The sequence below is a fragment of the Ophidiomyces ophidiicola genome (assembly GCF_022830035.1).
Source record: "Ophidiomyces ophidiicola strain CBS 122913 chromosome Unknown scaffold_22, whole genome shotgun sequence".
NCBI classification, from domain to species: domain Eukaryota; kingdom Fungi; phylum Ascomycota; class Eurotiomycetes; order Onygenales; family Onygenaceae; genus Ophidiomyces; species Ophidiomyces ophidiicola.
This window is the reverse complement of record NW_026054662.1, coordinates 192,198-213,959: the sequence shown is the minus strand read 5'-3', so window position 1 is coordinate 213,959 and position 21,762 is coordinate 192,198. Positions and strand designations below refer to the sequence as shown.

At 49.5% G+C, this 21,762-nt stretch overlaps 5 protein-coding genes across 5 annotated transcripts; 3 read left to right on the top strand and 2 right to left on the bottom strand.

The window, feature by feature from the left end:
* Positions 1 to 146: 146 nt before the first annotated feature.
* Positions 147 to 1,494, bottom strand: LSC1 (ligase of succinyl-coa; the record flags this gene model as incomplete). The annotated part of the gene is made up of 7 exons (XM_049253986.1): positions 147 to 647; positions 723 to 805; positions 854 to 879; positions 933 to 995; positions 1,051 to 1,177; positions 1,232 to 1,260; positions 1,328 to 1,494. 7 exons carry the CDS (start codon positions 1,492 to 1,494, stop codon positions 147 to 149), a joined length of 996 nt encoding a protein of 331 aa, XP_049107055.1.
* Positions 1,495 to 2,060: 566 nt separating this feature from the next.
* On the top strand, positions 2,061 to 3,858 carry ELP3 (Elongator subunit; the record flags this gene model as incomplete). The annotated part of the gene is made up of 2 exons (XM_049253985.1): positions 2,061 to 2,367; positions 2,426 to 3,858. 2 exons carry the CDS (start codon positions 2,061 to 2,063, stop codon positions 3,856 to 3,858), a joined length of 1,740 nt encoding a protein of 579 aa, XP_049107054.1.
* Positions 3,859 to 11,008: 7,150 nt separating this feature from the next.
* HIS6 (Enzyme that catalyzes the fourth step in the histidine pathway) lies at positions 11,009 to 11,543 on the bottom strand (the record flags this gene model as incomplete). The annotated part of the gene is made up of 2 exons (XM_049253984.1): positions 11,009 to 11,298; positions 11,399 to 11,543. The coding sequence occupies 2 exons, from the start codon at positions 11,541 to 11,543 to the stop codon at positions 11,009 to 11,011; spliced, it is 435 nt and encodes a 144-aa protein (XP_049107053.1).
* A 764-nt stretch (positions 11,544 to 12,307) lies between these two features.
* On the top strand, positions 12,308 to 13,291 carry FAF1 (pre-rRNA processing and 40S ribosomal subunit assembly; the record flags this gene model as incomplete). Its single annotated transcript, XM_049253983.1, has 2 exons — positions 12,308 to 12,640; positions 12,707 to 13,291. The coding sequence occupies 2 exons, from the start codon at positions 12,308 to 12,310 to the stop codon at positions 13,289 to 13,291; spliced, it is 918 nt and encodes a 305-aa protein (XP_049107052.1).
* Positions 13,292 to 17,612: 4,321 nt separating this feature from the next.
* LOZ57_004943 (uncharacterized protein) lies at positions 17,613 to 19,992 on the top strand (the record flags this gene model as incomplete). Its single annotated transcript, XM_049253982.1, has 5 exons — positions 17,613 to 17,712; positions 17,781 to 17,880; positions 17,935 to 19,425; positions 19,594 to 19,677; positions 19,743 to 19,992. 5 exons carry the CDS (start codon positions 17,613 to 17,615, stop codon positions 19,990 to 19,992), a joined length of 2,025 nt encoding a protein of 674 aa, XP_049107051.1.
* Positions 19,993 to 21,762: the final 1,770 nt, after the last annotated feature.

The window sequence follows — 21,762 nt, the reverse complement described above, 5'->3', positions numbered from 1 at the left end:
AGGGCGCGAAACAAAATGCAACCAAGAATCAATCAATGGCCTTTGTAGTGTAACAGAGGTATGGAAATACATATAATTTTAAGGAGGAAAAGATAACAGTTGTTTTATCCCAAAGCGCTATCCTCAGACTAGAAAATCTAGAGAGTCTAGATCAAATCTCTCTTCACGAACTCAGCATGTAATGTCTTTCCAAGCGACGCAGGGCTTCGCTCGACGATGACACCAGCCGCCTCGAGAGCGGCGATCTTCGAATCGGCTCCACCTTTACCTCCACTAACGATGGCGCCAGCGTGACCCATGCGACGGCCGGGGGGAGCGCTGATACCGGCGATGAAACCGACAGCGGGCTTATTTGCTTTGTTTTCACTCTTGAGGAATTCGGCGGCATCTTCTTCGGCACTGCCACCGATCTCGCCAATCATGATGATGCCGTCAGTTTCGTCGTCCTTGAGGAAGACACGAAGGCAGTCAATGAAGTTTGTGCCGGAGAACGGGTCACCACCGATACCGACAACGAGGGACTGACCAAGACCAGCTTGCGTGGTCTGGTTTACGGCTTCGTACGTAAGGGTGCCTGATCTAGAGACGATTCCAATGCGTCCTCTCTTGTGGATAAATCCGGGCATGATACCGATTTTACATTGTCCCTAGGGAAGAAAGAATCACGTATCAGTTATGAACAAAGAAAAAAAAACGAATGAAATAATGGTAGTGAAACATACAGGAGCAATAATGCCAGGACAGTTAGGGCCAACTAATCTGGTCTTGTTTTGGGTCCTCAAAATATCCGTAATTCGGACCATATCTACCAAAAATTAGTTCAACCCAATTCAAACATTTGAACTTGACCAACCATGTTGTGGGATGCCTTCAGTGATACTACATAAGAAATTAGCGGGCAATTTTACTATAGCGTATAGGATACGACGTACCAGACGATGAGAGGCATTTCAGCCTCGATGGCTTCCTCTATACTCTTTGCAGCAACTGGAGGGCTACAGTACCATCAGCTATAGTTGGCAGTTATCTCAAAGAGCAAAAGCAGCTCACGGGACGAAGATCGCGGAGGCATTCGCGCCTGTTTCCTTGATGGCATCTCTCACGGAAGCGAAAACGGGACGGTCAAGGTGCATCTCTCCAGCCTTCTTGGGGTTCGTGCCGCCGACAACATTGGTGCCTGGATTATATCAGATACTAGAATAGCCGAAAGCGGACCAAGGGTCGAGTATACCGTAGTCAATGGCCTGTTGAGCATGGAACCTATAATGAGGCCACATATCAGCGCCAACAGGTTTATTCGGCGTCCTGAGCTTAATCTTGCACTTACGTTCCCTGCTTTCCCGTAAATCCCTGGAAAAGAACTTTCGTTTCGCTGTTAATTCGAAGGTTGTCTACAGTCGAAGCATAGGCGGAGGTAGATGCGATATGTCGGCGTTGTTGAATGCGGGATGCATTCTGCAATGTGGAGAGCGTACTACGCCTAAACAACTGCATCTTCGATATAGCGAGAATGCGAACGAAAGAAAGCGAGTGGAAAGTAAAGGGAAGCAGGCACAGGGAGCTCAGATTGATGCTCAGAATGATTTTCAACGACGTTCTGGTTTGGCTTCGGGATGGCTTGGCGTTGATGTGACAGTTTTACTTGGAGATGCCGCTTTTAGCCTGTCTACAAAGGTCTGGGGAGAATAGGGGATTTCTCTACGGGAGAGATAAAATCTAAGGAGAGTCCATAAGTGGTATATTCAACGCTTCTGGTACTCTCAGAGTTAACATCTGCCGACAGAAGCTTTCCAGAGGGAAAGCGGTGCCTCTAGGCTCAATCAACTCCTACATCGCACTAAAATAGCATGAGATTTCGCCGCAAAGGGGCAGGCCAATGAGAGGCGGGGCGATTAGCTAGAAGTGCCGCAAAAAAAGTTGAAAGCATGAATGTCTTCCAACTCGCCATTTCTCACAGCTACTAGGTTGCACTTCTAGCCAGCGTTGAACTAATTTTATATGGTATATAGCAACATACATCTACGAAGTTCTAGTGCCTCACAACGAGAGAAGCCCGCAAGATGGCTACCGAAACTCTCACTATGCGCCCCGTCACACAACGCAAGTTGCCAAAGGCTGCGAAACTCCCGCCGGAAAACGAACGGTATATGCGAGCATGCTCGGATATAGCAAACGCTTTGATCCAGGACTATGAAGCGCAGCGTGATTCAACCAAGCCAAAGAAGGATATCAACTTGAACAAGCTGCGGGGCCAAATCTCAAAAAAGCACAGTTTGAGCACACAGCCGTCACTCACGGCGATCATTGCTGCGGTGCCGGAGCATTATAAAAAATATATCTTACCGAAATTGATTGCAAAGCCGATCAGTAAGTGTGGCACATAAACACCTTCCTAAGACCTACGGTTTTAACATAATCCTTCAAGGAACTTCTTCCGGAATTGCCGTTGTCGCTGTTATGTGCAAACCCCACCGATGTCCGCACATTGCATACACCGGTAATATCTGCGTATATTGCCCGGGTGGCCCCGATTCTGATTTTGAATACTCCACCCAATCGTATACGGGCTATGAACCGACGTCAATGAGAGCAATCCGAGCCCGCTACGATCCCTTCGAGCAAGCTCGAGGTCGGGTGGACCAGATCAAATCTCTCGGACACAGCGTTGATAAAGTAGAATATATTATCATGGGCGGAACTTTCATGTCCCTCCCTGAAGATTACCGGGACGGCTTTATTTCACAACTACATAACGCTCTCAGCGGCTATCAAACCGACAATGTTGATGAAGCAGTGCAAGCTGGAGAGATGAGCAATATCAAGTGTGTTGGCATCACGATCGAGACCCGCCCAGATTATTGCTTGGACACACACTTAAGTGCCATGCTTAGATACGGCTGTACACGACTAGAAATTGGGGTTCAAAGTCTTTATGAAGATGTTGCACGAGACACAAACCGAGGCCATACCGTGGCCGCTGTTGCAGAGACCTTCAAGCTGGCAAAAGATGCAGGGTTTAAAGTAGTCAGCCACATGATGCCAGATCTTCCAAACGTGGGAATGGAAAGGGACCTGTTCCAGTTCCAGGAGTATTTCGAGAACCCAGCATTTCGCACGGATGGACTTAAAATATATCCAACTCTTGTGATCAGAGGAACTGGCCTTTATGAGCTTTGGCGAACTGGTCGATACAAGAATTATACTCCAAACGCCTTGATTGATATTGTAGCCCGTATTCTGGCCCTTGTCCCTCCATGGACCAGAATTTATCGTGTACAGCGTGATATCCCCATGCCTCTTGTTACGTCTGGCGTCGAAAATGGCAATCTCCGCGAGTTGGCTTTAAGTCGAATGAAGGATTTTGGCACTACATGCCGAGATGTCCGAACACGAGAAGTGGGAATCAACGAAGTGAAGAATAAAATCAGACCAAGTCAGGTCGAGCTGATACGACGCGATTATACCGCCAACGGTGGATGGGAAACCTTCCTTGCGTACGAGGACCCCAAGCAGGATATTCTTATTGGCCTACTCCGTTTGCGTAAATGCAGCTCAACACATACATTTCGACCTGAGCTCACCGGCCAGCAAACTAGCTTAGTGCGTGAGCTGCACGTATACGGCTCGGCCGTTCCCGTGCATGGTCGCGATCCTCGGAAGTTTCAACATCGTGGCTTTGGTACGCTACTGATGGAGGAAGCGGAGAGGATAGCTAGGGAGGAGCACGGAAGTCGGAAGATCAGTGTCATTTCCGGTGTCGGTGTTAGGAGCTACTATGCGAAGCTCGGGTACTGGCTTGACGGGCCTTATATGAGCAAGATGCTCGATCCGATAGATGAGGAAGATACCGAGACATAAAAACGGCGCTGTTGTGCTTTCATTCATTTTGGCCGTTTATGACTCTTTCACATAAGCGTATCTTTCTGCAAAGGAGTACTTTGGTTTGGCAAGTGACTAGAGGCGTTATTGATTAAAAAGTGAGTGAATATCTCGATGGATTGGAAAGCATGTGGCGTTTAGAGCTCCGGAACAGCATTGATGATCTTTTATGTCTACTCAAAATGTGGTACATAGATGCATGTACGAAAAAAAACAATACACATTCTAAGCTTCGTGAGTATGAACGGGTGCTTTGCGGCCCATCCGGCCCCTCGTTTCTATTTCCTTAACAGGATGGGGCAGCTGATACGAGCTAGAGATGACCCACGTGAATCGTCACTTCCAGTTCAAATCTCACTTCGAAGTCATTCTCATTCACCGGCCCGGCGTTAGTTGGCCTTCACACCTGCAGAGCCGCATCCGCCACTATAAACCCCCCCCTTCCCCTCTCTTCTCTTCCTCTTCCTCTTCCTCTTCCTCTTCCTCTTCATCTTCATCTTCATCTTCGATCTTCATCTTTATCTTCTATTCTCTTTAGCAACCGCTAAAATTCAATAAGTTAACATGAATTCGCGAAGAAGATCATTTAAAATAATACATCTAAGACCCTGGCCTGAGTTGGCTTATTAACATCTTCAAAAGACGAAAATAAGGGGCGCTCCTGATGGAGATAATATAAAAGAGGCGGTGCTACAACCCTCACATCCTCGAATTAAATTTTGAATTTCTAGAAACGAATCACACTCCACAGACTCTACCTAAACATAGATTGATAGTGTCACAGTGTCAAACACACAGAGGATTTATGACAGACATAACGACATCATGATCATCTTCTATGAATGCCAAGTTAAATGATGAAAGGTTGCGGAGTGCCATATATTCCACACAAGAGGCACATCATATCTGATGAATATTATACTCAAGTCTGCAACATTGCTTTCAATATTCCAGAATATTGTTTTGAATAAAAGAAAATATCTTTATATTTTCACAGCATATCCGATAAGCCAGTTTCTGGTCAAGACTTAGTTATCTTTACATGAAGGATTATACTGAACCTAGCCCAGTCCTTCAAGAAAATATTCCTTTCCGCGGGCAAAAGAAAGAAATAAGGGAAAGAGGGGTCAATAAATAGATTGGGCGGCGATTTTACAGTGAATCGAGTGGTTTGCATGTTTTACGGGTGGGGTTGAAAAAGAGGCAGTCAAAAATTGCAGTATTACCCCTAGGTCTAACGATTCAAATACCACATTGTATATTCCTGTGGTCACTTACTCTATGTACAGCATAGACTGAACTTGCATAACTAATGCTAGACAACTCCCAGATATCATGATGATGAAACCTACAACTCTCTACAACCCATCTCGGATTCAAAGCCTGGATGGCAGTCCAAACCGGTGCCTACCTCTCGTTGGCAACCCCGATGTTTCGAGTACAGAGCGTTGCAAGTAAACTTGGAGACCTGAGTGAGACTGTGATACTTGGTGTGGTGTGCAGTGGTCCAGCTGGTGAGAGGTGTTAGTGACGGCTTTTGCTCTGTTTCCACTATCTGAAGGCCGACATGGAGTCAGAGCCGATGCTTTTGACCCCAGAGTCCCAACACTTTACAGCAGCCCCCACTTGCAATTTCAGCATGACTCATAATTAAAGGCAGAATTGCAGACCATCCTTCTAGCTATTACTTCAGCAACACTCTTGTGATCAGACTTTCACTGTATCGCAGTCGCAATAGAGATCACAAGACATGGTACAGAATATAGAGAGAAAGAAGTGATGACTCTCTATTATGGGCAGGTAGCATCTTCTTCATAATGATTGTGAAGATGAGCTTTTTTACTTTTGCCATCTCTCTCAGTTTTACAGTCTCTTTTAATGATCTTTCTAGAATCAGATAGACCTTTTTATCTTTTTTCTAGGTAATGACTCTTCGCGCTTTTCTTTTCTTTACTTGATTCTTTTTTTTTTATAAAATGACTGAGAGTCCATGAATCAGTTCAGCAATATGAGACATAATGACTGACTGTTTTGCATTTTTCTTTTCTTTACTTGATTCTTTTTCTTTTTTTACTTTCATAAAATGACTGAGAGTCCATGAATCAGCTCAGCAACATGAGACACAGTGACTGACAGCATTGACACTCTAAAATATTGTCTGACTCAATTCTGACGGATTAGTTCAATATTTATGGGAAAGGCTGTGAGTCTATCATGCGCTTATGAAATAAACCGACTATTTATTGAACATCTCAGAGAACACATCTTTAGGCAAAAGATCGAATTGCATTGCCGAGCAAGTTGTCAAAATGAAAAGAACCTAGCATAATCCTACCTTACAAAGAGTAGTAGCACTAGAAGAGAGAGTCGAAGAACTCCAATGGAAGCATAACAACTCTACAGCAGCATCCCAGGAGAGAGAAGATGGGCTCCAAAAGGAGTGTGACGACTCTGCGGCGGCATTGGAAGGCGCATCGTTGCTGCAGTCATATCCCGTTATCTGATCACGCATACTTGATGGACATGGCTAGGCTGTCGCCTCCGAGGGTAATAGCGCGCCGCCAACTACCAGGGCTAAATATATGTATGTACTTTGCTGGTGGCTTAGGCATGGCTGCCTCAGGCGAACCCCCATCAGTCTCGATCATGGTCAAGATACAAGCAGACAACTCTTTGCAAAAAGTTTGCTACTGACATCTTAGAACGTTTAACCCTCACTGGCATGGCGGAGAGCTTCGCTATTTCCCTACTGAAAAGAGTTTTGATACAAATCAATATCAGTCAAAAAGGAAACGACGCCAACTTCCATTTAGGCTGGGGTTTGGGTGTAGTCGCGCCCCCTGCTCCCGGCGCCTGCCCGCCCTAGCCAGCCCCGACGAGTCCTGCGTCGTCCTGCCCGACCGCCACCGCTGTGAAGCGTGCCGGGGGGCTCATCGCCCGTGCGTCCCGGGAAGCTCCACCCTTATAACTTTTGCTTGCATGCCTTGGGGGTTTTGGCGGTCACCTGTTGGTATGTTATCAGCACCAAGTTGCGCCGACGACTCGCTCAACAGGTCCATGCATTTTGGGTGTTAGGTTGTTCCAAGCCTTGCTGACTAGTTAAGTCTCCAGATCACCAGCTCTTTAGGTGAGCTCTGGCGGATCTCTGATCTGCGGGGCCTAATCTACTACACCAGTAGATTAGGCATGGCTGCCTCCTCCGAGTGTTGGGGTCTCCAGCATGAGGTGCAGCATCTGGCCACTCCTACCACAAGGCAGCATAGCAAGCGTGCGCGTGCAGCTGCCCTGGTCAGTGTCAAAAGACGTCGTGCCCGTGACGCCACCCGCACGGCTAATGCTAGGCCCGAGGTGGCCACCCGTATACGGGGTCCGCCGGGTGCAAGAGCCCCTACCACAGTGATGAAGCCGGACTTAAAGTCTGTTCTGTCTTCAGATGTTGAATTTATGCAGACTTTGAGACTCTCATAATTGATTTTTAATAATGTTTTCAGCCCCAAACAGTCATTCTGTGTGATTGGGCCACCTCCCTGGCCTTAATATTCAACAAATTTATGAATGACAGTGTCAGAGAAAGAAGCTCCACTGAGCATTCTCTTGCATACTTAGCTGGCTGAAGACCATCCAGGGTATCTGATATTTAAAATTATTAAAAGCTTCTTCGAAGATACCCAAGCATCTTCTCAACAATTGTCCAAGAAGAGAAGAGGAACTTATTGGATCCACGGTCTCTCGCCAGAGAGGATAGTGACCATTGTAATAAAGAAGTTTATTATGGTCTATTCTCTGGCACATATGAACTCAGCATCATTCAATCCATGATAATGGGTCATGTATTGTGGAAAACCCCGAAGACTAAAGCACTTGCCTTTCCACAGACACCTAGCCCACAGGAATGAATTATGAGGTACCTCCTAGTTAACCAGTCGGATCTCCATTTTCAAAATTAATAGAAAATCACTTGGACAGAATTTCTTTGCAAAGACAAAGAGCATCAGTTGAAATGCATACCTGTTCCAATAAGAATACGTTTTTTTATAGTTACCAAATGAAACTGCAGACTGTAAACAGCTTTTCTCAGTGCTAACAATTCATGCAGAGAAATAATTTTGCTGTGCCCCCAGAATCTCCTGTTCTATCTTGAAGTCTAATGAGGATGATTTGTGATATATACTTGACCAAATCCAACAACTGGAAGAAATAACTCAATATCTTGAGAAGATGCTTGTTGTCCATGCCACGGCTCCCTTCAAACTCGTTCAACTCGCAGCTCCATTCTTCCTGTCAAAAATGGAGAGCCCAGAGTGATTGTCAACATAAGCAGCAATATTAGTTCTGCTTTTATCGAGAAGAACCCTCAACTTAATTGCGTCAAAGTCCACGATGGCTCCATGCATTGGTTTTCCCCTAGTGATTATGATTTTGATCAAATCTTGTCTTGTCTGTAACAGAGGAATTCATGTCAGAAGGTGTTCTCCTCCATGAAAGAACTTTAAGCCTTGATGGTACAACAATCACAAAATCATAATTTGACTGTATTTGCAGTAAAATGATGGAAAATAGGATAATACTCACGAGACCTCAGTATAAAGGAGATGTGTTGCATTGAGAATTCAAGTTTAGAGTCTGGCAATAACAAACAAAAGCTATTCCTTGAAAACATTGAGTTTCCAAACATTGTAGATAGTTTAGATGTAGTCTGCTACGTTGAGTGTCGAGACTATTTCACAACTGGCTATCACGGTGATTGAGGAGAGATGTACCAGTGTTCTGACATCCTTCGAGGAATATACCGTAGAATATAACCTCATGTCTTGTTATTGTTTGCTGTTAGAAAACCATCCACGAGTCACATCTCCCAGCACTGAATTGTACTATGACGTGTGTTATTGCTTTAACGGGTTATCTGAACGGTTAAAACGTCGTAAGCGCCTTCGCTTTCGCCTTGACAATTGTAAAACAGCACACGTAACAGTAGGATGGTGAATGCGTCAAGGGAGTAGGGAGTACTCCGTAGCTGTAGGATACGTCATTCATGCCGCCAAGAATGAGTTATCACTCACAATCTCAGAAGCTATGATCGCTGATTGGCTAGTCGTTAGTTAAGAGCATAACGCGTCATCTTGTACTCCGTAGTTAGTTCGTAGAGTTGATTGCTTTTCAAGGTACCTTTTTCCACCAAGAAAAGACGAAATCATCGATATTATTGGGCTTGAGTATCAATACATTCTCAACGAACTGACCTAGTGTTGAAAAATTTGTAGCCAACTTGATAGGCACCTGCAATTCTCGATTTTCGTGCCCGTTCATCTTTGGCAATTCATAGTCATTTGTCCCCTAACTATGTACCTATGTAACTTTGCACGGAGTACTTTGTAGGTGTGTGTGGCTTTTGGGGCTTGGCTGAGTGGCCCGAGATCATGCCGCCAAGAATGAGTTATCACTCACAATCTCAGAAGCTATGACCGTTGATTGGCCAAAGGACATAACGTGCTAGTCCATAACTAGTTAGTTAGGCCGATGAGCAGTACTCCGTAGCTCTTCAATGTATCTTGTCGATGAATGACTTGTGTGATTACTCCATGCAGCTTGTTAGATTTCAATATTTCAGGTGTAGCCCTGAGCACCCCTGTGCTACAGACTCAAAATATGTTAAAATATCCAAGATTTCTGCAAGAGAGCCATGGATATTCCTTATATTTGTGCTCAGAAGTGGGTGAAAGAAGGCCAACATTGGACTTCAAGTACCAATACGTTTAAAAGCAAGTGATTTATTGTCACAAAACGTTGCAAGCGACGAATAGACACCTGAAATCATGTATTTTCGTGCCCATCTTTGACTATCAATGGTCATTTGTCCTGAAAGTACTTCGTCGGTGTGTGGCTTTTGTTGTCTGGCCGCGTGGCCCGAGTCCATGCCGCCAAGGCAAGTTACTACTCACGATCTTGTAACCTGCTCCAAGCCGGCATCCGCACGAGCTCTTCTATATTTTAACAGCTACCCTAGCTTATCCGCAGCTCTATATTACTATTTATTGATTTATCCCTATTTTACTGCTCACCATGAAGCCCGTCGTATCTGCCCTGAACGCGTGGAGCTGGTAAGAAGGCGCAGCAAGACCCTTATCGCGGCAGCAGCAGCAGCCGCAAGGCATAATAGCTAACGTGTGTTCCGGGTTTCTTTCCCATCTAATAGTCTGGTCATTTCGATATTCGCTATCATTATCTTATCCGTTATTGGGTCTATGTTTAAAGTACGCCTCTCTCCTAGATGGCTTCGTTACGGGCGTCATCAGGGTCTGCCAGTCCACGCGGCTAACCTATGACGCAAATTCCAGAGCAACAATCACTCCTTCACTGGGTCAACAAAGGATCCTAAGGACGGCGCTGCCGTTGCCGGCTCGATCTTCACAGCAGTATTAGTATATGCTGTACGTCTCCACAACTTCCCCCGCCTCTCACGTCCCCCCCTGTTCCGTTATCAATCGGTCGGATATCCTGATGGACGCGCTGATCCGTATATCATCGACTTCTAGGCCTTCGCGGTGTTTTGCGGTGCACAGGCGTATCTACATGTGCGGTCGAGCCGGAGAGGGACGATTACGCTGTCGTAGGAGGCAGCTCCTTGGCGAGGAAAGAAAGGCATTTTTTTTTATGTTTCAACTCGGTATTCTTTTTACGGTCATGTCATAGGTAGCGGAGCAATTGGATCCTTTTTTTTCTTTTGGAATTGAGGTCATTCTTTATACGGCGCGGGCAACAGACTCTCGTATGCGGATACAGGCGTGCGGTTCAGTTTGGTTCTTACTATTATTTCCGTCAAACGAATTCACTCCTGACATCTATTCGTCTGATTCGGGATGGACGTTTGTGGCTTATAGAGCGTTTGCTCGGGTACGCGGCCGGCTCAATGCCGTCATCTTAGATTTTGGCGATGGGGTTGTAAAAATAGGAGGGAAAATTCTTCAATAATTCATACAGACTCAATACGGAGTACATAGCTTTCTATGACATTCTTTTAGATTTTACCTTGGCCAAATCAAACGACAGGCTTAGTCCAAGAACTAAGCGTTCCCAAAGAACTGCAGTGCATTATCTCAACAGGGCTCGGGCGACATTTCCTAAAACGGAGCTAGTTCCCGTGGATTTTATTCCATTCCACACACTCCGCAAAGGTGACGCCGCTCCCGCCGAAAACATCGAGCGCACTACCGATCGTGAGATCGACCTTACCGCCACTGCTTGTCTTGACGCGATGCAGGTCGGCGAGGCCTCGCCCGCCGCCGGCATAGGTCACTGGAATCGAGCACCATTCAGCCAGCCTCGAGACGAGTTCCTCGTCGATTCCACGCTGCAGGCCCTCGACATCGGCGGCGTGGATCAGGAATTCGGAGCAGTGCGGCTCGAGCATTTTGATTGTCTCTAGCACGGTGTTAGCTGTGATGCTTTTTTTTTCTTTTTCCTTTTGCTGGCTGTGTTTGTTTTTAAGAGTACAAGGGCGGATGTGCGGCCGGTTACATACCGTGTGTGATCTCCATTTCCGTAATAGTTTGCCATCGGTCCATGGCGACAAACCAGGTGTTGTCCCGTTTTCGACAGCTCAGATCCAAGACTAGTTTAGACGTATCATCTCCCAGGGCGTTGAGCACGGACTGCAACCGCTCCATGGAGAATTTACCTCCGGGGAAAAGGAAGGATGTGATAACGACCTACTATTCTTGTTCTGTCACCTTGTGTCGCATGTAACAGCACCGTTACCTCCGGGGAAAAGGGTGCATGCGACAATAAAAAAAAAAAAAGAAAGAAAAAAGACAATTCTCGGACGAAAAGGGTGTATGTACCTTTTCAGCGCCGGCATCTATCCAGTACTGCGCATTCTGGTCGGTGATTCCCCCAGCGACATGTAGCCCGCCCGGCCACGCGGTTAAGGCCTCCCTGGCCGCATTATCATTGCCGGGTCCCAGCATCACAACATGGCCGCCGGTCAGGCCATGTTCCCTGTAGAGCCGTGCAAAGTGCCCCGCCGGCAGCGCAGAGACGAAGTTTGTCTTCAGCTCGTCGGGCTGCGCGGACAACGTGCCGCCAACGATCTGTTTCACTTGGCCCGCGTGGAGGTCGATGCAAGGCCGAAACCGCGTCATTATTATTATTATTATTATGATTCTGCAGAGAAGCGACAAGGACAGGCTGCGAATGTTCGACTGACTCGAGCTTGCAGCGGGCGCCCGCGCGGGGTGTGTATCATCTCGCGCGCGGAAGGTTGTCTTAGCGCCGTTTTTTTTTTTGGGCGAGAGTACCACGTGACTGCCTTACGTCGAGAAAAAAATAGCTTAAGCGATCATGATTTATCGGTGAGCAGTTTGAAATTTTCCTACCCCGTGAGACAGGTCAGGAGCTTTCATGCTATCAGGGCCCGGGCTTCGCGTAAAGCATGCTGGGCAAAAGGAAACGAGAAACCGCAGTTGTTTCTCGCTTGGCGGAAGAAGAGCAAGGCGACCCTCTGACCGTACCCCCGGACTCTCTCGATGTGCTTCGACGGTATTTCGAAGCTCGGTTTGAGCCCCTGGAGGAGCCACAGCGGGCGCCTTCAAACGCAAAATCCGACAGCGAGAGCTCGGATTCGGAATGGAACGGCATCCAAGATGCCAGCGACGACGACGAGGCTGACGAGGCTTTGGAGGTGACACCGGAGGTAGTCGACCACAGCGCCTCCCACGAGTCAGGCAAAGAGGGGGACGAGAGGACGCTCCGAAAGAAGTTTATGGTAAATACCTCTCTATCGGGGGGCCGATTGGCATACGCTTACACACAAATTGATACCCTAATTTAGACAGCTCGGCCACCAGCACTATCGCAACCGAAAAGTCAAAGCCAAGCGGCAGCAGCAGCTGCGGCTCCAGCAATTGACGAGGGCGAGATGATCAGCGACGCTATGAACGTGAAAAACGACATGGCGCTACAACGCTTGCTGAGCGAATCCCACCTTTTGGAATCCGCCAGCGATCTCGATCCCACGGGCAAAACTCGGCATCGCGCCATCGACCTGCGGCTGCAGGCGGCCGGCGCCAGCGACTCGATCTTCTCGCAGAAGAAGATGCCCATGGCCCACCGCAAAGGGATGGCAGCCAAGGCGGCTAAGAAGGAGCAGACGCGCCGCGCCGAGGCGCGAGAGAATGGTATTGTTCTGGAGAAACCGACCACCGCCGCGAAGCGAACGGCTGCTGGCCGCAGCAATAATAACAATAAGAATAATAATGCAAAGCGAGATCGAGGCATCGGCGGCCCTGCGCTCGGAAAATTCGCCGGCGGCACATTGAGGCTTAGCAAGCGGGATGTGCTTGAGATTCAGGGGTCAGGGCGACGGGTGGTGGCAAAGGGCAAGAAGCACAAGAGGCACGGCCGGCGGGCGGTTTGACTCGCAAAATAAAAAAAAAAGCAGCCGCACAAGCATGTCTGGGTTTGCGCGGGCCCCCCAGGGCAAGCTTTTTTTTATTCCAAGGCTAGCATGACACTTGACACGACATCCCGTATGCCTGTTGTTGTTGTTGTTGTCGCTGCTGCTGTTGGCAGGAGGGTCACGGGTTTGCGGTGGGGATTTAGTCTCACCCAACCGAACAGAGTTTCCGATCTTTCTTTACCCTTTTTCGGAGGGTTCACTAACCAACTAACTACTATACAATGCCTTGTTGTTGTCCGTCGGACCTGGGGGCGCTTTTTTGTTCAAATTTTGGGTTTTGAGAATCCACGTGTGGATGCTGAAGCTAGCTAAACTTCCCCCCCAAGGAGCCTCGGACCAAGACATACATGAGAGTAGTGCACCATTTATACCAGGGCAAAAAAAAAAAACATAAAAAAGAGCAGAAACCGAAGGGGGGCCCACGGTTTCAGATGCCCTGTTCCTGGGGCTAACGACCCTCTCTGTCTCCCCCCACCCCTGTGTGTTGTTACAGATCTATTTTTGCCCATCATCATCATCCTCCTCCTCCTCCTCCCGCGCGCGCGCCAGACAGGGAAGGATATCCTTTCGGGTAGGAAAGGGAGAGCGTGCGCCGGGGCGGGCGCGCGGGCTTTGAACAAGAGATGCTAGGAAAATAATAAATGACGCTAACTAGTTGCATAACTTCACTCCGCAAGTCTTTTTTTTTCCTTTTTTGCTCGCCAGAGTGGCGAGGAATCGGCGGTTGTCTAGACCTTACTACTCTTTTGCTTTCCCCTTTTCTATCCTGCAACAAAGGGTAAAAAAAAATACCACGGACCAACCTTTTTTTTTTTGCCCTCTCCCCCTTTTAGTCATCGCCAACGGGTTTTGCACACACTATCTAAAGCGCAGCGGAAAGTCTGTTCGGGTCAGGCGGGCCTGACTCCTGCTGCTGGCCTGTGCGTAAGACAGAGAGAGAGAGAAAGAAAAAAAACAAAAAAACGAAAAAACGGGGGGAGGGAAGCACTGTCATGCTCGTGGCGCCCGGTCGTTCGCTTTTTTTTTCATGCAAGGGCACGAAGGAGTTCGTTAGTTGTTGCGGTGTGCAGAGGGGGGGGGAACTTGGAGGCCCCGTATTGTTGTGGTAGTCGTGACGCGGCGAGCTGGTGCTTCGTTCTATCTAGTTATGCTATGCAGGTGTGCATGCATGTGTGTATGGTAGTAGTAGTAGGAGTAGTTAGTTCGTCTATTAATGTATGTATGTCTGGGCTGTGTGTGGGCGGGATCGGCTGGCTAGCTAGTTGGAATTCAAATGCCTACTACTGAGTAGTTGGTTGATGGGCCAGCAGCGTGCCTGAATAACGCTGCTGGGCGGCTGTCTGTTGTCGAAGGATCCGCGGGGTTGGTTTGCGGTTCCTGGTAACCAGACAGCGAGCATTGGCAGACGGACAGAGCTGCCCGGTTTAGCTCGCGAGTTTATCGATATTGACTGGTTAACCTGATTTGTACCCCCCACCGCTGCTACCACCGGGAATACACTTTTCAAAGAGGCGCGCACTAGTCGGCGAGCGGGCGCAGCGTGAATGACGCTTCGTACATGCATACATAATATAGCAGCTACCCCATATGGAGTAGGCAGAGAGATCCGGAGATCCCGAGTTTCTGACAGCTGCGAGCTTGTCTGTTGCGCCTCCGTATGCAGGGCGCGCGTTAGCCGGCGCGCTAGCCGGCGACGCTGCACAGAGTACGGACTTGACTAACTACCTACCTGCTACTCGAGCTGGTGGCAGCACCAGCACGACGAGGGCCTACCTAACCGAGAGACGGACCGGATAACCGTCGGCGCGTGGACGCCTGACCACGTTTTTTGGCTTTTTTTGATTATCTATTGATTAGTATTTAATTTAATGGTGAGGGCGTATTTATTGTGGTAGTAGAGGCCGTGCTCGGCGCAGGACAAAATAATAATAAAGGGCTTTGTTGTTAATTACGGAGTATTTAGTTAGTTACCTAATATTGATAATATCGGCTGAGCCCGCGAGAAGATGATTTGCGATCTCCCGCTCGTCGTCGCAGGCCCCGGGCTTGCTGGCAGCGTGGGATGATTTTGCCGCCCCGAGAGAAAGATTAGTGAGTTGGTTAGATTGCCGTGGTCGGGCGCGGAGCCAATCATAAACCATGGGCCGCCACAGCGCACGCCCGCCCGCGCCGAGAGGAAGAAAGTCCGGGCCACGGGTGTTCCTGGCAGAGTTACCCGGTCCCTGACCCAGCGGCAAGGGGGGAGAGAGAGCAAAATAAGAGGAAAAAAAGGAAAAAAGAAGAAAAAAGAGGGCCCGTGGGTGCATCGACGTCAAGACGGAGGGAGAATTGACAGACAGCGCCACGACTTAGCGGCAAACCTTTTCGGGCTGTCAAGCATGCATGCATTGAGTAGTGTTGGTTAGTGAGTTAGTTAAGTATGTGGTGGGCTGGGCGGCGGATAAAAAAAGAGGCGAGTAAGTGGGCAAGGGCCCCCAAAGCGTGCATGCAGCAGCAGCAGCAGCAGCAGCAGCAGCAGAGTTGGCAACGGGCGTGATAGGGTTGTCTCAGAGCGCCGATCATGCAAGCGCTGGGAGGCATCGGAAGACGGTTTCAGATTGAGTTGCGGTTGCTGGGCGAGCCGGATGGCACGTTGGCAGGTCTGGGGAGATTCCAGACAGCAGCCAACGACTGCTGGACCGAGTAGCGAGTACTTGCACTGGACAGGCCCTAATAATAAGAATAAGAATACTACTACTACTACTGCGCACTGCGTACTGCGTACTCTGGCCTCCAATCTGCGGTGCCGTGGGCGTGCGGCGGGGGGGGGGTGCCGGACCAGGCAAGGCGCGAGTCTGAAACACGCCGCCCCCGCCAAGCCGCGCCCCTCGCTCGTTTGAGACGCCTGCAGCCCAAACAGCCGACGCAAATAACGCGGCCCGCCCGGCCCTCAGCGCGAGCCTGGCTGGCTGTAGTAGGAGGAGGAGGAGGAGGAGGAGGAGGAGGAGGAGTAGTAGTAGTAGTAGTATAGTAGTAACCAGTACGGACTACAGAGTACTCCGTACTCCGTACCTAGTTAACTCCTCCGCAGCACCACTGCCGACTGACGCCTCGTATTCTTGGTCTTCCTTGACAGCTGGGCCCGCGCCGTCAAACTCTGACAATACAAATGGCATCATCCCTGGGACCCGCCAGCCCATCCTCGACAGCACCGCACTACTACTACTACTACTGAGCCCGGGCAGCCGTGGCTAGCGAGCCACCTAGCTAGCTAGCGTGCGCGACGCCCGCTGACCGCTGCTGGCGCTCGCTCCGTGTCTGATACGCAGCGTAGCCGGCGGTTCTAGAAGCCGATCCATCCAGCCCGGCCGGTCGCCCGCTGGTACTACGTATTATTCGTCTTTTACTTACTCACTACTTTCTATTTTCTGGCCTGCGGGCTGGGCCCCGTACCGCGCAAAACACCAATACGCCCGCGCGGTACCTGTCGCCGCGCGCGCCGCTCGCCGTGCCGCCCAGGTACCCCCGCGCCGGCACGCCCGTACGGCGGCCGTATCGCCCGCCAATCCTGCCGCGCGCGCCGCCGGCCATAATTACAGCGGCTGCTCCCCTCCCCCTTCAAATCCCTCCCCCTTCGCCCTTCCGTCGTCCTGACACATCATCCACGCTTTTCTCTCTCTGTCTCTCTCTCTCTCTCACCCCCCCCCTCCCCCCTCCCCCCTCCCTCGACACCCGTTGTCGCTCCGCGATATCTTCCCCCCGTGTCGCTGTTCTTTCCCACCTTCGTTTCGGTCGGCTCACACCTCTCACACGCTCTTCCAGTAATTCCCATCATCTCTCACACACTACTCCCACATCCCATCCCATCCCACCTCCCCCTCCTCTCCTCTCCCGGGCAGGCCCAACTCCCCAAGTCGACCCTCTTCACTCGTTTCTCGACGGCTTCCGCATCACCTGTGTCTGAACATCCGCTGAGGCTGGTCCTTTTCTCTCACCCACGCCGCGCGCTGCCCGTTCTCTTCGCCCAGCGCCCTTTTTCGTTTCTCGCCGTATATTCCTTCTAATAGTCTTGCTACCGGCCCGCGTTCTGAACAGGTGCGCTCACACCCCCTTGCCCTCCCTCTATTTTTCTCTCGCTCGTCGTGTTACAATCCGTGCTTTGCGTCGTTGGCCCGTCAATGAAACTCGCCCTCTCGCTGCCTCTCCGGTTCTGACAGCCGTCTCAGACTCGCGCCTGTCCCAGCCTCTCCTTGCTCTTCTTCTCGTCCTCCTCGTGATGTATTCGCAACATGGTGCTGCAATGGCACCGCCGCAGAAACCCGAAACTTTTATGCTGTCCAATGAAGCCCAGCAGAGTCTGCCGCAGGATGCACAGGTTGCGCTCCAGCAGGTTGACAACTGTAAGTTCTTGTCTTTCCTCCGGCAAAAAAGAAGACCCGTTTTTAATGCCTGCTCGTCGCCCGTCTAGTAAAGTATTTTTTAATCTCAGCTCCCGTTGACTGGGCGCCCGACCAGCTCATCAGGCGCTTTCTTCTACCCACGGGCGACTATGTCTCGTGCGTGCTCTGGTATGTGTGGCTCGACTTCTGTCCCTCGCTGCTCTCACGCTGACGCGCGCCCAGGAATAATCTCTTCCACATCTCGGGCACCGACATCGTTCGATGTCTCTCTTTTCGCTTCCAGGCCTTCGGCCGTCCGGTCAAGAACACAAAGAAATTCGAAGAAGGCATCTTTTCCGATCTCAGAAACCTCAAAGCCGGCACAGATGCCTCGCTCGAAGAGCCAAAAAGCCCCTTTCTCGACTTCCTGTACAAAAACAACTGCATCCGCACCCAGAAGAAGCAAAAGGTCTTCTACTGGTACAGCGTCCCGCATGACCGCCTCTTCCTCGATGCCCTGGAACGCGATCTCAAGAGGGAGAAGATGGGCCAGGAGGCCACCACTGTCGCTGTCAACGAACCCGCCTTGTCCTTTCAGTTCGATTCCTCGCAGTCGCTCTACGAGCAACTGACCAAGGCCCAGCAAGCCAACTCCTCGTCGTTCTCCGCCCATGCGAGTACTGCCTACCACTCAGCCTCTCCCATGATCCGCACCACAGACTCCATGCCCCCACCACAGCTGCCCCCAGCCATGCCTGTTGTCCCCGAAGAGCCACATGATCAAGGTATCTATAACTCAGTAGGCCTTGCCGGTGTGACTGCCAACATGGCCGTGGGCGGTGTCAAGGCTGAGCAGGACTTTGGTCAGATTCAGTACGACCGTAACGGCATCCCCGTTTCGCGAGTTCACCAGCGCCACACCTCAATGCCAACCTACATGGAGTATTCGCCCGCTCCGTCCTTCGTCTCGTCGCACTATGATGAGTACGGCCCTCGCGGCATCAGCTTCGAGCCCATCACCCCCCCGCAGCACTCTGTGCAGCTGGGCTCCGAGCCTGCGTACATCGCCAACGAGGACACGGGCTTGTACACTGCCATTCCTGACATCGGGGCTTCGGCTGCATTCAACACCATGATGCAGCTGCCCCCTTCGAATTTTGCCCCTCAGTTCTCCACTGGCTCGCGCTCTTTCCCGGCTACCAACGTGTACTCGGTCATCGAGGGCTCGCCCACTTACAAACAGCGACGGAGACGGTCTTCGATCCCCCCAGGAATCACTAATGCAATCGCTGCGGCGACCGGAAACGGTCAGACCCATCCCAACCCCCATGCGGCATACCGGCCAAGCGACCTCCATCACTCCATGTCGGTTGCAGAGGGCGATGAGTCCAGCCAGGGCTCACCTCCCGGCCTCACGCACAGCTACAAGCTAGATGATACCCAGCGAACGCAGTCGCATGAAAACTCGCGACTGGGCACTCCCCTGCCAACGTTGGACGAAACCCAGGCCGAAGACCATATTTCGCTCATTGGTTCTCAGAACGAGATGCCAATGCTGACCAGTGGCGATGCGCTTGAGAGCTCCGGCGCTAATAACCGATCAAACCCCCCTGGGCCTGTGCGACGGGCTAGGAGCGCGACGATGATGGAACTGGGCCCGTACCCGCAGAAATCTCACTCGTGCCCGATTCCTTCCTGTGGGCGACTCTTTAAGCGCTTAGAGCATCTAAAACGGTATGGCTCACTTCCGCTTCTCTTTGTTTTTTCGCTTTGCTTTGATTCTTCTTTTTCTTTTTTTTTCTTTTTCGCTTTTTTTTTTTCCACCGTTTGATCTGCGTTCTACTACTGGTTCGGCCGTTTTCAGCATTGGTTTCAAACCGCTGACCGTTTCTTGGAATCCAGGCATGTGAGAACTCATACTCAAGAACGGCCCTATCCATGCCCTTACTGTAACCGAGCATTCTCGCGTTCAGATAACCTTGCACAGTATGTTTTCCCACTCCGTCTTCTGATCTATCCTGCGATGTGTGGCTAATTGCTTCGATGAACAGACACCGTCGCACGCACGGCGCTCAGCCCGGCCAGCCGCAACCAACTCCCTCTAACGAGGAAGATCGCGACCAGCACGACCCTGAGCCCGACCATACCGATCATGAGCAAGGTGTCCCTGAACCAACTTATATGCCTACCACGGTGAATATGGCTACTGTGACCATGCCCTCTACCATGTCCATTCCCAACTTACCCTCGATGGTTGCCCCTCAAATGATTAGCCCCCAGCTTCTTCAACAACATATTTGAGGCAACCATTCGCTGCGTGAAAGGTCTTAGGCACTACTTGCGCTGCTGCGGATGGTTCCATTCATCAGGCATTATCAAAAATGGCCCCTTTTGCGTCTTGCTTTTTGTTTTTTTTTTTTTTTTCTTTTTGCTCTCAGGATACCCCGTATTTTCTCTCCTGATCTCTTGGTATATTCCATGCAAAATCCTGGCGCCAGATGTTCTGCGTTTTGCTTGTCTGTTGTTTTTTTGTTGGGAGGGGATTCCCTGTTGTAGTCTCAGAGAGCTTTGTTTTGGTATATCCCCTTTCACTGGCTGCACCTTCGCGTTTATATACACACTTTTTTCGAAATGAAAATATGAGTCGCTGAGCGTTTTTGTGGCGAACTTTTTGGAAGTCACACACACCTCCCCCCTCCCCAGGGTTCCCTTTCTCTCCAGCCCTCGATGGGGATCTTGTGAGACTGCTGCCCCCCCTCTGCCTTTTTGAACCGTGTTTCCAAAGCAGATCTGTGATTTTGTTGGGTTCCTATCTCTTTTTTCTTGTTCAGGGACATTCCATTCTCTATCTGTTTTTTTTTTTTTTCTTGTTTTCTCTTTCTATACTACGTTTTAATACAATATTCTTTTTTTTATATCCATGCTCTCTCGCGCCCGCTCTCCGCCCTGACGCAACTACTCCCGAGGACTAGATGCTCCCTGCTTCAAACACCTTTCCCAACTCTCTGAACAGAAGAAGCTGGATGTGGATGAAAAACCAAGCAAGAAACAAGAAAAAAAACAACATATACCCCTTTCCCCTCCCCCTCCCTATAAAGAAAAAGAAGAAAAATGCCTCAAACACACTTATGATGCGGATGATGCAAGCTAGACATGATGGAGCTTTTTTTTTTTTTCGTTTTGAAAGGAAAGTGATATATGGAATACGGTCTCTCTTTTTTTTGTTTTATGATTTTTAGGCTCTTCTCATTTTTCCTCTCGTCGCATCTGCCGAAAGTTCCTCCTCGCCCCCTCCCAAAAATCTTTTTCACTGCGTACACACCTAGCCCACACATCGTCTCCGTTTTTTGTATCTCCTTGCCTGGTGTATCTTAGTCCCGGGCGTTTTTTCATTTTTTTGGTTTGTTTTGCCCTTGTTTGTCTCCAGTTTGGGTTCCCTCTCCTCCATTCCTTTTTTTTCTCTTATGTCTATGGTCTTCTTCCTTGCTGTATGCTGATATTCTTTCCTCTGCACCTGCTTTTTTTTTTTTTTTTTTCTTGTCTTGGCTCTTTCTGGTTTTCTAAACAGGTTGCAATTGCGGAGCTCTTCAAGCTAGATAGATATGTTAGCAATATACTCTGTATTCCAAATAAGTACGTTGACACTTTTGCCCCAGCCCATCTCCCATCGCCATAGTGTGTATGTACCGCATCAGCTGATTTCCACGTCCTGTCCCCCGACGAGCAGACTATAAGAGACTAAAGCCTATTTGTTAGCCTGTTCCTAGTTAGATTGGTCGCTTGTTGTACACCGTGCCTGTTCGTCTGATAGCGTATCCGGAGCCAATTTACTTAGTTTATCCCAAATTAAGTAGGCTTTAAACCTTGTATCAACAATATAATATACCTAGTTAGGCGAGGGAGGGAGGGGGGGATGTTTGTTTAGCCGGGTATCCGAACCATCTAGTTAGCTTTCCCCAAGCTGTGGCTGTTCCATAGGAAATACGGGGTTTATTTATATTAGAGACCCCAATGTATTACATCACAAAAAAAAAAAAAAAAGTGTGTGTGCCTTCAGGATGGCCATCCTCC